General features: G+C 35.0%; 1 protein-coding gene across 4 annotated transcripts in view; it reads right to left on the bottom strand.

Moving 5' to 3' along the window:
• Positions 1–509: 509 nt before the first annotated feature.
• The window catches only part of PRKAA1 (protein kinase AMP-activated catalytic subunit alpha 1), a 32,290-nt gene continuing 15,616 nt past the window's right edge, over positions 510–17,183 (bottom strand). For 2 of the 4 annotated variants that reach the window (XM_087443227.1, XM_087443228.1), the window contains 8 exons: positions 16,495–16,588; positions 16,009–16,053; positions 12,824–12,968; positions 11,528–11,615; positions 9,048–9,272; positions 6,571–7,057; positions 6,335–6,461; positions 510–3,457 (listed from right to left, as the gene is read on the bottom strand). In XM_087443227.1, the coding sequence (XP_087299353.1) occupies positions 3,213–3,457; positions 6,335–6,461; positions 6,571–7,057; positions 9,048–9,272; positions 11,528–11,615; positions 12,824–12,968; positions 16,009–16,053; positions 16,495–16,588 (1,456 nt within the window). In that variant the 3' untranslated portion in view covers positions 510–3,212. The remainder of the gene's footprint in view (positions 3,458–6,334; positions 6,462–6,570; positions 7,058–9,047; positions 9,273–11,527; positions 11,616–12,823; positions 12,969–16,008; positions 16,054–16,494; positions 16,589–17,183) is intronic. The other 2 variants (XM_004422769.3, XM_087443229.1) reach the window with 2 other exon arrangements.

Consider the following 17,183-nt stretch of genomic DNA (forward strand, 5'->3'; position numbering starts at 1 on the left):
CATTGTTTTTCCAGAAGTTAAAAAAGTTAAGCACATTGTAACAGATGAAAAATGTTTTCCTTTTTTATCCACTTTCTAAATCAAATTATTTGAAATTGTCTACTTAGATATACTCCAGTCAAAACATCCGTGAACGTCTCAGAGATATTGTACCACAAAGATCGATTTCTACCCTACTACCAATTTAGTTATATTGTACGTGGAATTTTATTCATCTCGTCAGGAGAACTCACAACAAAAATGAGATTTTTATTGTGGATGAGGGAGATGGAAGGAATTAAGGGGAAAAGATTTTAACGACACACATTTTTCTTTCATTCCAAAGGTGCCAGAGTATAGATGCATGAAATTCTACATCCAGCCACAGTCCACCCAACATTAATTCAACGTAAATGGTATTACTACAAGGTCAAAAGGGTGGGGGGTGGGCAGGGCAGAGGGCAGGACTTTCTGTAGAAAATCATTTAAAACTCTGAAAAACTACAAAAGCATCTCAAGAGAAAATATCATCAAAGTGAAAGCAATGGAGTTTATTTCAGTGAAATTATTTTAAATTAGATATGATATATTAAGCTCCCATATCCCCCAACCTGGTAGAAAAGTTCCTCTCAGTGAGAAATCATTTATTTTAATGGCAAAATTTTTACATATCAGTAAAATCTGTTATATTTAAAACTATGTATACAGTACATTTCTGGCAAAAACCTTATACATCTTTCAGTTGTCAAGACAAAGTAAAAATATGGTTGCATAAAATCACAAAAAAATATAAATTGCTGAAAAGATAATAAAAAAAGATTAAAAATCATTTGCATTGACTCTCTTATATCTTCACTTAATAAGAATTTGCAAACTACAATAAATTTGTGAAAATTCTGATGCAACCTTGACACACTCAACCAAAAGTTATCATTTCAAATATCCCAGCTTAAAAAAGAATTTACTGCAATAGTCTGTGTATTTATACTATTTGTACAAGTGCAATATTTAAATATCTTCAAAATAAAACTCAGTAACTAAAAGGAATCACAATAACTTAAAAAAGAAGCAAAGTTTACAAAATTAACAATTTTTAGAAGGTCCTATTTAATTGGTTCCTCCTTTAGTTCCCTCCTCCCCTTAACAGCTAATAGAGACATTACGGCGATGTCTTAGTTTTATATACAAATGTAACTTTAAAAATACAGTCTTCTGTTCTTAACAGCAGGAACAAAATGCTGCATTTAGAGACCCTACATGAAATCAATATCCCCAAAACAGAGGGCCACACACAAATTATAAATACAGTTTGAACTTATATTTAAATGGAACTCCTCTATTAATTTATACAGCTTTCCGATTCTAAGTTGAAGAGAACAAGCCCCAGACAAAAAAGAAAAAACATTTTTCTTTTAAATTCAGTGCATGTTTCTAGAGGTGCTGGAGCCAAATCTACAACTACAGTAATTATTTATGCAAGCTATCATGACATTTGAGTACATTACTGTCTGGTTACATGGGTGCTCAATGGATTTCCCAAACCAATCCTATAATACAGAGTCTTAAAAGAGAACAAAAGGTAGCTCTGTTGCAATGGAAAAATGATTAATATCCCCCCCCAAAAAAATCAATTTCTTGAAGTTAAAATAGTATAAGGCAATTATGGGTGATAGTGTTTTTTTTATTTTTTATTAGCATACATGATACCAATTTTATCTGAGGTGACTTTAAATCTTCATTTACACCTATTATGTAATGCTATTACTAAGAGCAAGAAAAAGAAAATATGAATCAGAGATCTTAGGAAGATTAAGCATCTTTAGGCAGTTCTCATAATCCTACTTTTTAAAAAGTACTTAAAATCCAAAACAAATGTGACCATCTAGAAGAACTAACCGATTTGTTCCATATTTTATCAGAATAATAATGTCATATCTAAGGAGACATAACCAAATGCAATGTGTAAACTTTAGTTGAATCCTAGTTTGAAATAACCAACTATAAAAGAAATTTGGAGGACAACTGGGGAGATCTAAATATGCATGATTAGATGACATTAGGGAATTATTAATTTTATAATGGTGTTATGGTTTTTTAGGAAAATGTCATCATTTTTGGGAGATGCTTGAAATGTTGAGGGGTGACGAGTATGTCTGCAACATCCAAATGGCTCAGGGGGGGAACAGCATATATATACAAACATATATGTGTATAACTATATCTATATACACAGATATAGACAAAGCAAATATGGAAAAATGTTAAGTATTGAATCTAAGTGGTAGATACACATGTGATCACCCTTCAGACTTTCAATTTTTCTAAGAATGTTCATAATAAAATTTGGGAGAAAAAGTCTTATCTGAGCGTTTAAACAGTTTGTAAGAGATGTGCTTTCTGTGCACTGAATCAATTTAAAAGATACATAATCGAATGCTAGAAATTTCTGCATACATTCAATACTGGCTGACATGATGAGCAGCAGAATTTGTGAGACTGGCAAAAACAAGATGATTTACATACAGTATATGCAACTCAGCTCTTGTGACAAAAACAGCAATTTATGTACAGAATAGAGTGGGACAAGTTGTAAGATTAAACTTACTGCCTAGAGTATCTGAATATATAAGTTCTGTGTGTTTTTGACTTACCAAGCTAAAGAAAAAATTCTAATTGTGTCTAAAACCTTTGATGTGACTTACCATATACTACAGAATATTAAGGGGAGATATGGAAGAGTCATCCAGACTGTTCCTACTGTTGGAAGATAGATGCTATTCAAGAAGTTAAGGAGCTCAGAAAACAAAATCATCTATAAAGGTCTCTGGGGATTCTACGCAAATATTTATTGAATAAATTTATGAAGCAAATATATAACACATCAACATGTAATAATATATCAAGGCCTTTATGGTAAATTAATATTCTACAAAGCCCTGTGTACACTAAATATAAAATAGCCAAAAATCAAGCGAGCCTGAGAGTCCTATAATTCATTGTGTATATTATATTATGCTATATGCCTACTCAACAATGAACAACAAAATTATCTTAATTCATTTTTGCACATTAGGCTTTTAACTATTAATCACATTCCAATCCCTGTGCAAATTGCATTCCAAAAGGCCAATCTTCAGTTATAGTTATATATAACTTGATTATAAATGGAAGCATTTGGCTATGATTTATTATACATGCTTATTGCTCTCAAAGAAATAAGCAAAGTTTTAGGTTTACTGTGCAAGAATTTTAATTAGATTCGCACACATCTCAAAAAATTCTATCGTGTGACTTCCAGGTCTTGAAGTTAAGTCAACAGGAGAAGAGTCAAGTGAGGTCACTGATGAGGTAAGAGAAGCTTCTGAGGATTTTCCTGGAGCCTCAGCGTCTGAATCATTCCTTTGGCAAGATCGATAGTTGCTAACGGATCCCGATCTCTGTGGAGTAGCAGTCCCGGATTTGGCTTCAGTAATTTCATCTGGGTAAATAAAATTTCTATTTATTATAATCCACAATACTCCCTCCCAATTTTTTTAATGGTAATTTGCTTCTGTGAGTGAGACCACTGACCAGCTATCAAAAATGTGTTTATTTTGAATACCTTCTAAAACAGAGGCAATGAATCTGTGTTAAAACACTCGCCTTTTATACACACAGTATGTATTCTCCTGATGACTAATGGAGATTGAGTCTAGTATAGAGCTACTCATCAGTCTTGCAATCCAAGATTAAGAGCCCAATAAACTAATAAACATTGTTACCTAGCAATAAAAATTAATCCCTCTATATTAAAATCATACAACAAATGCACTTAAATTTTGGAAGGAATCTTAGAAATCACCTTATCCAACTCCTCCTTTTATTGATAAGAAAACATAAACCCCCAAAAGTTCAGTGACTTGCCATAGGAAACAAATGAACAGAGAGGGAAATTAGAATCCAAGTCTCCTAACTCTCATCTCAGTGCTTTTCACTCTCCCACTTTCTCTCCATATTTGATTCAAGATCTCATAAAAGAGCAACAATTCCATTGAACAAAAATCAAGGAAAATTTAAAGTTGGGAACACAATACAAAAACAATAAATGGTCATTCAATTGGTAAATCCAGGTGCTAATAAACCTAAGGTTGGGAATCTGATCCAAATACAGTGAGAAAAATAACACCCATATCTCAGACTGCATTAGTGTGCGTTATCAGGTAAATACCCTGTAGACATAAAGATAAGCAGACAAACAGGTTTGGCCAGCATATCACAAACCTGTGTCTTTCTGATACTATGTAGCTACTATCTTTGAGTTTATAAAGAAGGCAAAAAATTCATAGGTGAATCTCATCTGATAATTCCATACAATCTTAGATGAACAAAAGTGGCAACATATCTTAACTCAATCGATTGGCCAAAGAAGAACTGGCAGAAACTTGTACTTAATTAAAGGCTCTGTGTGTGACAGAACATTTATATATACATCTATACTGTTTTATAAATATTCTCTTGGGTAAAGAAAGAGAATGTTTACTTGAATTATGAGTCAAGTGTGTTCCATCAGGCTTTTTAATAGATAAGGTAAATTAGCTTTAAGAGTGTATACGCATGGGAAATCTGAATTAATGTAAATTTCAAACCATGTTATGATATTGCACCATTTACTAGAAGTCTGTTATAATTTATTCATTTATTTATGCATATATTTTTCCATTTAAAAATAAAAACAACAAAAACAAAAATGTCTGCTTTCTACAATTAATAATTTACCTCTATCAATCTAAATAGCTGAAGGGATATTCTGGCAAACTATACCTAATGGTAATCAGAGATATACTTTCTGAGTTTAGATTTTCATTTTCAAACTATTAAAACATGAAAACAATATTCCACATAATGTTTCTTTAATAAATTCAAGGAGGCATCTGAAGATCTTACAGTGCAGCAGTCATTTTTTTGATGACCAATTCAAAGACTTAACTTAAAATTTTAAATATTTCAGTAATTTGATCATCAGGTTGTCTATGATTGTTTATGATTCTAGGTAAATAAGTGTACAGCAGACCTGGTTTAAGGTTAACACTGTCACTTTTAACTAACTATGATAGTTATCTTGGACATAAAATGCTTTAGTCCCAAGAATTCATATACAGTACATTCCAAAGAAAACTGATTATTTAAGAACATTTTACTGAAAGGTAAATAAAATTGGAATCATGTAACTCTCACAAAATTAATACAGGATGCATATCTCTGATTACGTCTCTATGGTTAGGCTAGGAGGAAAAGGCTAGCTCAGAAGAAAAAAATAACCGTAAGTCCCTAAAGTGTACCAAATATTTCCTTCTCAGTCCCCTGAAAGAAACCTAACTCAGCAAATAATTCCTTGTCCTATGAGCTACTAATCAAATCTATTTACAGTGCCTCATCACTCAACTCTAAAAGCTAATAACTGTTCTCTAATTCTATTTTTTGGTGAGGAAGCTCTGTTGCCAGTCTTCCTCTTTTTGCTTGAGGAAGATTGTCTCTGAGCTAACATCTGTGCCAAGCTTCCTCTATTTTTTATGTGGGATGCCACCACAGCACGGCTTGATGAGCAGTGTATAGGTCTGTGCCCAGGACTGAACCTGCAAACTCCGGGCCGCCGAAGCGGAGTGCACGAACTGAACCACTACGCCACTGGGCCGGCCCTGTACTTTAATTCTTACATGAAAAAGAAAAATTTTATTAAATATCAGATATAAAACATATTTAATAACAAAAAATTACAGAAAAGTCAACATTTGTTTCTAAATAAAACATTTTATCTAACAAAAATGAACCACACCAAAACACAGAAATGTGGCAGAAACTATCACTTTAGGATCATACTGCATCTGGCTTTAGGATCTCCCAAAAAGATAATCTTAAAAGGACAATACAGGGCTGGCCCGGTGCCGTGGTGGGTAAGTTCGCATGCTCTGCTTTGGTGGCAGCCTGGGGTTCACAGGTTCGGATCCCAGCCACAGACCTACACACCACTCATCAAGCCATGCTGTGGCAGCATCCCATATAAAAAATGGAGGAAGACTGGCACAGATGCTAGCTCAGGGACAATCTTCCTCAAGCAAAAAGAAGAAGACTGGCAATAGATGTTAGCTCAGGGCTAATCTTCCTCACCAAAAAAAAAAAAAGGACAATACACTATAAAATTACAAGAAGATTCACAAATGTTGACATCACAAATGCACCAAATCTCACATTTTAATATTCTTTTGCTATTGAATTACTAGGAATAATTCAAGAAGCTTCAAAAGAACCAAGACTAAAACGCCAAGGTAAGTAACAAGGTCTAATATGTCAACTGTGTTGCGTTGTGTGACGTACATACCATCAATACTACGGAAATCCAATAAGTATGTTCTACTATCCACTTGGTATAACTGTAGACTCATTTTGGAGTAGGTGCTTGTCACAGGATTCTTCCTTCGAACACGCAAATAATATGGGTTTACAACCTAGCATATGGTATGGACAAAAACAGAGTCAAAAGCAATTCTTCTAGAAAACATTTTCAGACTACAGGTTTGCCAAATGTGCCAACAATCAGAATGCTTTCTTTCTTACCTTCCATTCATAATCCAGTTGTTTAATCGCTCTACAAACTTCTGCCATGATATCATTGGGTCGACTTTGACTTCTGATTCCCAAATGCCATTTTGCTTTCCTTACACCTTGGTGTTTGGATTTCTGTGGATTTAATTCATCAAGGGTATGGCGTGCCCGTGGTGTTTCAGCAACCAAGAATGGTACTCTTTCAGGATGGGGCCGAGTGAAATGGTGATCATCAAGAAAAGAATCAGGTGGGCTTGTCGCCAGGTAAAAATCTTTGGCCTCATTCATTATTCTTCTGTTATCGATTATGAGGTGGTAGGCAACTGCCAAAGGGTCCTGGTGATTTCTGTTATAAAGACAGCTGAGAACCTCCTCTTCTGAGCATTCAAATTTTTCACATACTTCTTTTAAGGCTTCATCATCAATCATGGTTGAACTATATGATGGATCCTCAGGAAAGAGATATTTTGGAAGGTCCTGTTTAAACCATTCATGTTCCCTAAGAGAAAATGGCAGAGTCAGGAGAAGGATTTTGAGCAGAGATGAGATTGAAAATAGCAGTTTGAGGAATTTAGGATATTTGTGTTTATACTCTTATGGCATTATCATTTTTTAAACTGAGATTTTCCTCTTCTGGCTCACATTTTATTGTATGTATTGGGGGAAATGCTCCAGCCTCCCTCTGATTTTCAGAAAGCATTGCTGTAGCAACAAGAAATGTCTACACTTTTATTTAAAGTTTTGGAACAAATGACAATGACAAACAAATGACAAAGACTAGCTTATTTCCAGCTCAGAAAGAGAACATATTCTGTGGGCTTCATTATAATACTCTTCTGATATAATGTTAAATGAAAAAAATATAACAACAACAAAAATAGACAACTACCATCGAGTGCTTACTAGGTGGTAGGTTTTAAGCTAAACACTTCATATACATTATCTGACTTCATTCTCAAAACAACTCTATGAAGATAATAATATCCCCTTAAATGAAGGAACTGAGGATTTCCCAACTTCACATATAATAGGACACGTTTCAGTTGAACTGTGTCAAAAACTATGCTGAAACTAAAACATCAAGAGAGGAAACACCCAAAAGAACAATGATTATCTTCTGGGTGATGGAATCAAAGATCATTTTAGTTCTCTATTTTTTTTTTGTCATTTTCCAAGTCTTTTCCAATTGTCATGTTACATTTAAATCGGAAAAATATGTATAACACAAGAAAAAGCATCTCTCACTTAGATATTTTAAAATACAGTCATGCTCTGAATAATGGTGTTTTGGTTAACGATGGACCACATACATGATGGTGGTCCCATAAGATTAGTACCATGCAGCCCAGGTGTGCGGTAGGCTACATCATCTAGGTTTGTATATGTACACTCTATGACGTTCCCACAATGATGAAATCGCCTAATGACGCATTTCTCAGAACGTATCCCCATCGTTAAGAGACGCACTACCGTATAAATTTTAGAGAATGATTTGTCCTTTTCCTCTGGTGGTAAAGTCATGCCCTGCCAATCATGGTCTCTTTTTTAGCCAGTCTACAGCATATGGACTAAAAGGAAAGGAATCAAGCTTTAAGTTCTACATATGCTCTTTCCTTCTTCCTCATTACCCTAATGCTTTCTTATTTACTATTCCTAGATCTACATCTGATTTCTTTCTTCCTTGTTCCTCCATCTCAGAGAAATGTGCTATCTAACCATTAGAAGACCAAAAGAGAAATTGCCACAGGGAAAAAAAGAGAAGGAAACAATGAGGGCAGAAGAAACAAAGTTTGCAGTGATTTTTTCAAGTCTTCGTCAGAAATGGCTCGCCCAAATGTGAGAAGTAGATTTGTCATCGTTACTACTGCCTTACTTAAACTCTTAGGTTGAACCACATGAAACTGGCAATATTGAGGGATTTTTTTACCTACAAAACAGCAATTTCATATGTGATTCAATGTACACTACTACAAAAAAAAATCATTGCTTAAAATTTTCTCATTCCTTGAGATGAACAAAAGGAAAAAATACAATAATTCATGAGATCAGAACTCAAAGAGCAACACACAAACTTACTACTATAAAGTATTAATCCTGATGAGACTACATAAAACTCAAATATGAAGCATACTATAGAAAATTTTAAAGCCACTACAAAATCTAACACCCCACCAGGATCCTTTTTATTTTTCATTAGCTTTTGTTTTTAATTTAAAAAGTAATATAATGTTCACTGTTACAATTTCAAAACAAAGAAAGATGCATAAGTAAAAAGTGAAAGCCCTCCCTCCTACCAATCTTATGGCCCTAAGGAAGCCAGTTTTGTGTGTATTTTTAAATAGCAAAATAAAATAAATAAATGTGTCTACACTGTCTTTTTTAACATAAAAACAGGATTACCTTGTACATACTGTCTTGCAACTTTTTCTTTCACTTAACTTATATCATTGATACTATTAGATCTGATGATCTCCAAGTTGCTTTATTACCTGATATCTTTGATTGTGGCCCTCTTCATGGGATCCACCTGCAGCATATGTTTCAAAAGGCTAATCACAGACGGATTTAAATACTGAGGGGTATAAAAGATCCCATCGCATATCTTCTTAAAAAGAGTTGGCACATGATCATCATCAAATGGAAGGGTTCCACATAATAAAGCATAGAGAATAACCCCACTGCTCCATATATCTACCTCTGGGCCTGCATACAATCTGTAACAGGAAATACCAGTTGGATTAAAGAATCATAAGTAACTTAAGAGTCAATCAATTAAAAATGTTAAATATGGATACTTCATAAAGAATTATCAGTCAGAATATGGTTTCAATAGTCACTGCTGTACACTACACATAGAGATTCTATAATAATTCTATCAGTACTATCTTTGAAAACAAAAGTTAAGAATTTTTTTAAGTTATAGACTATAGCTAAAATTCTGTTCTTACTACAATCCTCATGAGATTCAACCAATAGGGCCAACCCTTGAACAAATATTTCATTACTAAATTTAAAACCATTGTTTTTGGTTACAGAGGAGAGATTAAATGATCTTTCATCAACTGAGAATGTTCTTTCGTGATGGACTCGAAACCTACTCTCCCCAATAACCCAAGACCTCCTACCAAGGTAAAAGGGGCCTTCAGCTGTGCAAGAAAGCCAAGCTAACTCGTTCATAGAAGATTTTAAACTCCTATATGCTATCCACTCTAGCCAACTGACTTAACTAGCTGCAGACTAGTTAGATAACCCATTCAAAATCTAGCTTCAGGGAAAGGATGTCTTTAAATTGGTGAAATAAATTGTTGAACGGATCAATAAATATTGTTTTCAAAGTAAGTTTCCATTCATCCAGACCTCACAGAAAGACCTCATCCAAACTGGGAAAATTAGACTTCAGTAATGGCCCACTGCATATATGCAAAACTACATTTCTTTTTATTCATTTAATTAACACTGCCCCCAGTATCCAGGTCTTGAATTGTTTTCTTCCCAAAAGAATTTAGACAATACAAAGATAATGGTGAAGCTTGATAAATCTAATATTAGATACTTCTGCCTTATTCATAGCCATGCTTTTACTCTCTAAGCAGGCTAGGCAAGCAAGCTTATGAAAATAGAAAGAAAATACTACAATACTACAAGCTTATGAAAATAGAAAGAAAATACTACAATACTACAATATTTCTGCACTCCAAATGAATGAGGATGTGAAACATTAAAACAAAGAAATGTGGTTTGAGTGAAAGAACATTAAAAGTTAATTATAAAGGGCCGGCCCCTTGGCTTAGTGGTTAAGTACGTGCGCTCCGATGCAGGCGGCCCGGGTTCGGATCCTGGGCGCGCACAGACGCACTGCTTCTCCAGCCATGCTGAGGCCGCGTCCCACATACAGCAACTAGAAGAATGTGCAACTATGACATACAACTATCTACTGGGGCTTTGGGGGAAAAATAAATTAAAAAATTATAAAAAAAAAAAAAAGTTAATTATAAAAACTAGTAAACTTAACCTTCTCTGTTTTCAATTTCAGTGTTATAGTGAAGAACAATTACCCTTTAAAAAATTAAATTTTCCTATCATCTAACCTAGTTGAAAAGCTGCACTGTACAAAGATCCTCATGTTCTCAATGCTAGTGGTTAGTAAATTAAGAGGTCAGAATTCTTATAACGGTGCAGTCTCTAAAAGATTTAAACAATCAAAATTTAAAATAAATGAAGTCTGAGCCAGCCTGGTGGCATAGTGGTTAAGTTTGCATGCTCTGCTTAGGTGCCCCGGGGTTCGAGGGTGTGGATCCCGGGTGCGGACCTACACACAGCTCATCAAGCCATGATGTGGTGGCGTCCCACATACAAAATAGGGGAAGATGGGCACAGATGTTAGCTCAGCGACAATTTTCCTCAAGCAAAAAGAGGAAGATTGGCAACAGATGTTAGCTCAGGGCCAATCTTCTTCACCAAAAAAAAAATAAAGTCTGAAGATTTTATCAATACTTCAGTCCAATTCCCCAAGACACCTTACCATAAAACCTAAAGCTACTACAAAATGCCACCTATTTGAAAAATTAAAGGTACACATTACACTTTTAATTTTTCATCTAAGTAAATAGTAAACCATTTCTAACTACTAGATATTTCTGTATTATTCAACTTTTTAATGTCTTACCTACCTTTAAAACTCACTAGTTTTAAACCTTCAATTTCTTCCACCAGGGAAAAAGGTGAAAGTCCTCTCATCTAACTACTTTAATATAATATTGACTTGCAAACCAACATTCTCTCCTATAAATGGAGTCCTTAACACTTATTCACTTATAATGTTTTATTCTTAAAACAGAACACTTTCTGGATAAAAGAATAAGCCTTAAATTTGTTTCCTTTCACTAGGATTAAATATGACACTATAGACTAACAAACTCTAAGAGAAAAAGGCAATTACAAATGTATGGGGGTGGGTGTCAAATACTACCTTCCTGAAATTACTTCTGGTGCAGCATAGTTGGGTGAGCCACAACTTGTTCTTAAAAACTCACCATCTGACATCATGTTTGAAAGACCTGAAAATACACAAAATCAACTACTCAAGATTTCCCAAGAACAAAAATAAAACCAAAACTCCATTAAACAATAAAATTGAGTTTGCATTAAAGTGATAAATCATCATTTTATTCTTTACTTCAACAAATCCTACAGCCTTTACTGTTCCCAAATATTTTACCATTATGCCCTAAAATCTGTAATCTATTTCAATATTTAAAGGTAGTGCATTGTTGGAGTTTAATGAGTATATATTAAGCAACTGGTTATTCTGCTTATTGGAATAAAGTCGACATGTTTAAGTTTTATTAGTACAGAAATTACTGGGGAAAAAATGTAGAACAGATGAGAAGAATTAAAATTCAAAGTTTCTATTAACCCTGTTCCGATTCTTTAAAAAAATAATAATAATAACTTTGAATATCAAAGTTTCTTCATAGTTTTACTCCAAAAAGAAACCTCTGCCTCCTCAAAAATGCACTCTGCAAACATAATCATGACAACTGAGGAATAAGAAAGTCAAATAATTCAGTTACAAAAAAACCACAACAGTAGCTCAGAGGTGGCTGGCACTGTTCAGTGAATCTCTAGAGATTAAAAAATATATATTCAAAACTGAGGGAAATATTTATAAGAATCTCCTCTGATTTGAACTGAAGCTAAGCAAAAAAGACATGGAGAGATTCATTTTTCTTAGGTTTATTAATGTCAATGGCAATTTATATAGGAAATAAAGAAAAAATAAATTCATTTTTGACAATCAAAATAATGTTCCTCAAGTTGACGTTACGCTTTTCTGTCATTTAAAATATTTTAATTTTTTTTTTTTTTAAATAATTTGGTTCATATAGTTTTCCTTCTGGCTTTCAAAGTTTAAATAACTCCATCCCAGTCTCTTCCCTCTTGCTCCATACTTTATCACAAGAACACACTGGAAATAAGGTTGCTAACTTCTCCTTCACTTATAATAGTTCTTTTTTCAAATGATGTCTCCAATGCTGCCAATTTAAATTATTTACCTACTATGATAAAACTCAATTTTAAAGACATAAAGGTAAGAAAAGAGAACTCCCTATCTTTTCCCCCTTTTTGTATGCTCATAGACAAAATGGTAAGGATATACTATTTTGGGACAGTCAGTCTATTCCATAGAAGTAAAAGTTATCTGAAGAATGCTACTGATGTTCGTTAAACATAATGCATATATGAAATATAAAAATCTGCTTACCAAAGTCAGCTATCTTTGCATTCATGTGTGCATCAAGCAGGACATTTTCAGGTTTCAAGTCTCTATGGACCACCATATGCCTGTGACAATAATCCACACCAGAAAGGATTTGTTGGAACAGACGTCGACTTTCTTTTTCATCGAGCTAAGAAAAAGTAGAGAGGCATCTTAAAGGTATGTCTTTCAAAAGAAACTATAATTCTCCAACTTATAAAACTGTCAAAATGCATGAAACCTTCCAATTGAACCTCACGCATGAGATACTTTTGAAATGGGGAGGAGATACATGTAGCACAAAACAGAAATGTTAAGAGGATCTTGGAAACCAAATCAGTAACTCAACTCTCTCATATTATCACTCTCACGACTACACTGTAACAGCTTGTTTTCCTCTGTATCTCATGAGCTATTTCAAATAGTTTCAATTTCTACTTGAAACGAGGCATGTTTTCTCCTATAAATTAGAAATGTTTCATCCTTCATTCCTTTAACAAACATTTATTGAACACCTTCAATGTGCCCTGCACTGTTTAGACACTCATGATATAGCAAGAAATAAAAAAGGCCCTAATCTAGTTCACGAAAATAGACAATAAACAAATGAATATAATGTCAAGGAGTGACAGTGCTTTGAAGAAAAATAAAGCAGGATTAGGGCACAGAGAGTTATGGGGCGGTGGGGGGGGATACTATTTTAGACTATCTGAGAAAGCACATTTAAGCATTGTTAATGAATTAGCAAGCAAAATGTTACACGTCCTGAAATAAAAGACGTTTTAATTTCAACAAAAGAAAAACCTTAATTTATATGTTTTAGGAAATATAAAAGCATTTATTTTTAGTCTGCTTACTGAAAAAATTATCTTATGCTGCAACTACATTTTATTAAAGATTCTTTAAAAACTTCTCATTCTATTTATCCATATTTTCTTATTTTATGATGTTTTTTCCATAAGCGATAACCATTACTTGGACATGCCCGCTCCCAAGAACTCATATTTAATAAATAAGCTATTAATCCTCTAGGCTAAGGACTCTAATAAGCAATTCTCTAACACAGGTCACAAATTAGCATTCTAAAACCATAGGTCTACACCTTAAATGGCATGAATAATCTGGGAAAAAAGATGAACTAGTAATTTCTTTTGAAAGCAAAATTAAAACCACTCAAGTACTACAGATATCCTTCCTCTAGAGAAAATACTAACGCATTAGCAATCTAACACCCTTATTTCTAGAAGAATGTAGGTCCATTTTTTAATACAATTTTTTATATCAAATATACTAAGTGAGGGCCGGCCCCGTGGCTTGGTGGTTAAGTGCACGCGCTCCGCTGCTGGCGGCCGGGGTTCGATCCCGGGCGCACACTGAGGCACCGCTTCTTCGGCCATGCTGAGGCCGCGTCCCACATACAGCAACTAGAAGGATGTGCAGCTATGACCTACAACTATCTGCTGGGGCTTTGGGGGGAAAAATAAATAAATAAATAAATAAATAATTAAAAAAAAATATATATATATACTAAGTGAAAACTAGAATGTGTTCTAAATGTGAAAGAGAAGAAAACTTAATTGATTAAACAAAACATAAGAGCTAAAACAGACAGGCTACAAAAAATGAAAATTACACTATATTAATAATACATGCAGTACAAGGGATGGAAGAGGGGAAGTCTACAAAGGAAGATTAGAAAAGCCAAAGCATATTTCCAGTTAAACATGGCACACTGAACCTTTGTCTCCACTCCTTGAAACATCACTAAAACGACATTAGCATATAAAGACAGAAAGAGCAAGAGAAGAGACAGCAGTAGTCAAGAGGAGTCACCAAACTGGAGAGTGGATGAACAGTGATGAAGACTTCACCCGTCACAGAAAGCTGAAACCTAAGCCTACGGCGGTGGAAACCAATAATAAACTCGTCTACACACAGAACCCTGGAAAGGCTTAGAAATTGGAAGCATTGGGAATTTCTGAAGGGACAAGGGAGAGGTGAAGTGAAAACAAGAGTATTGGTTGAAGTAAGAAGTTTTAAACTTAGCCCTACTGGGAAATAAGACCCATGATTTACTCTTTAGTAAGGCTGAACCAGCTCTGTTCTCAAGGACACTAAGGCAGAGACGAGGCCCCAGATGGAAAATATGGGGATTAAGTGAAAGTCAACATACTAACTAATGAGACTTGCAGGCCTCTTTTCCATTCAGCTCCTGGAGTCTGGCAGCTAATACCCTCAAAGAAATAGGAAGGTTTCTTCTGGAGCAACTACGTGATCCAAGGAAAAATATTTGTAATTATTGACATTTTGGTGTACCCTATTAAAACGGACAGGTCCCTACCTATTCAACCTTTAGGAAGGCCCACAAATCAATAAATTCCACCCAGATAAGCTTGGCATTTAGTACCTCATTCTCAAATATGAGTGCACAACCAAGAACCACCAGACATCTGAGGAAGGGCTGTGCACAAAAGAGAAGGACCAACAAAATGAACAGGAAAAAAACGGAGCAGGGAGCACAGAAGGTACAGAAACAATGCAGGGAACAGAAGACAACTTCTTTTTTAAACTAACTGTCATCCTCAGACAGATAAGTTTATTACATCTGTGGAGCAAAAATAGGCTGTTTAAAGAAAGAAAATTTCAGAAAACAAGAAAGAGACATTTGAAATAAAAACTATGAAAGCTGAAAACTTAATATGCAACAGGTGAAAATTGAAGAAAATTCCCATAATGTAAAGCACAATGACCAAGAAATGAAAAACACAAGAGAAAAGATAAGAACACAAGATAGCAATTCACCTTGTGCCTGTTTCCATTTTCCCAGGCAGAAAATTGGGGGGGCCGGGGGGGGGGGCGCTGAATAGAGAAGTAGAATACCTGACATTGAAATGAACCATGTTAAGAAATGGTAAAATCAAAATTAACTTGGTTATTGATGAAAAGAAACAGATATGCTGCATACAACAAATGAGTGAATGATATAAAGAACGTTAGATTGCGAGGGAAAAAAATTGGCTTCTCAGTGCTAGATACGGCTCCTCCAGAAAGGGGTTTTTGCATACCACATAACCTGGGTGTGAGACAAAGTACGGATGGGGGGCAGTGTTCAGTTTTTGTATCTTAAGATACTGTTCAAAATGTCTTCTAAAGCTCCTTCCAACTCTAAATTCTTTAAGTCTAATTCCTACCTCCTTCATGGAGCCTGTTCTTACTACTCCAGGTACATCAGATTTCTGAAACCAAAAAATGAATGCAATTTAAATGTGGCTAGGGTTGACTCGCAAGGCCTAGATCTTTAAGTATTTAATAATAAATTTGTAAGGATTAAATATATACGTTAAGATGTACATTAAAAGTATTTGTATGCCCCAAAAGCATAAGTCTGAGGATCATGAGTTCTGGGGTCTCGCCAATTCCATCATTAATAAATCACGTGACCTTGAGCAAATATATAAACTGTGAACCTCAGTTTCTACATGTGTATAAGCAGGCTAAGGAGATAACCTCTAAGGTCCTTTCTAGCTCTAAATAGTCTATGATTCTAGACAAGTATACGACTAAGGAAACTGGTTATTAAGTAGACCTCTTAACAAAATTGCTTTCTGATATCTTGAAGCTAGTAAGGGATAAGGGGGAGTTACAAATATATACAGGATTAAATCAGAACTGCTTACCCTTCCATTTTTACAGATATAATCAAATAGCTCTCCTCCTGAGACATATTCCATCACCATGAAAATATCAGATGGTGTACTGATGACCTGGTACCTGGTGAGAGAAAACATTATCTACCAATATTAAAACATATATATTCATTCATTCAACAAATATTTACTAAGTGCCTATAATATACCAGGCATTGTGCTAGGAGCTGGGAACACTGCAAGGAACAAAACAGATCCTCTGCTCTGATGGAGTTCATGTTCCAGGAGCCAGGAAACAGACACTCAATAAATAAGCAGTATCTCAGGTGGTGGAACATGCTATGGAGAGAAATGAAGCAAGCTCGGGAATCTCTCATTCAGGGTGTTCAAGGAAGGCCTCTCTCATAAAGCAGCATTTGAGCAGAGCCTGATGGAAGGGAGCAAACTATACCATTATCTGGGAAGAAATGAACCAGGCAGAGGGAACAGCAAGTGCAAAGGCCCCCAGGTGGAAGCCTGCCTGGCACGTGGGAGGAATAGTAAGAAGGCGAGAGCGGAGTAAGCGGGGGAGAGGGAAAGAGGATGTGGACTCAAAGAGGTAACTAGAGACCAGAGGACACAGACCCTTACAAGCTGTAACGAGGCTCTGGCTTTTACTCTGCGGGAGATGGAAAGCTATCGAAGGTTTTAAGCGAAGTAGTCATGTGATCTGGCCTATT

This window comes from Ceratotherium simum, chromosome 18 (assembly GCF_057802395.1).
Source record: "Ceratotherium simum simum isolate JZ-2026a chromosome 18, ASM5780239v1, whole genome shotgun sequence".
In the NCBI taxonomy this organism is placed as follows: Eukaryota; Metazoa; Chordata; class Mammalia; order Perissodactyla; family Rhinocerotidae; genus Ceratotherium; species Ceratotherium simum.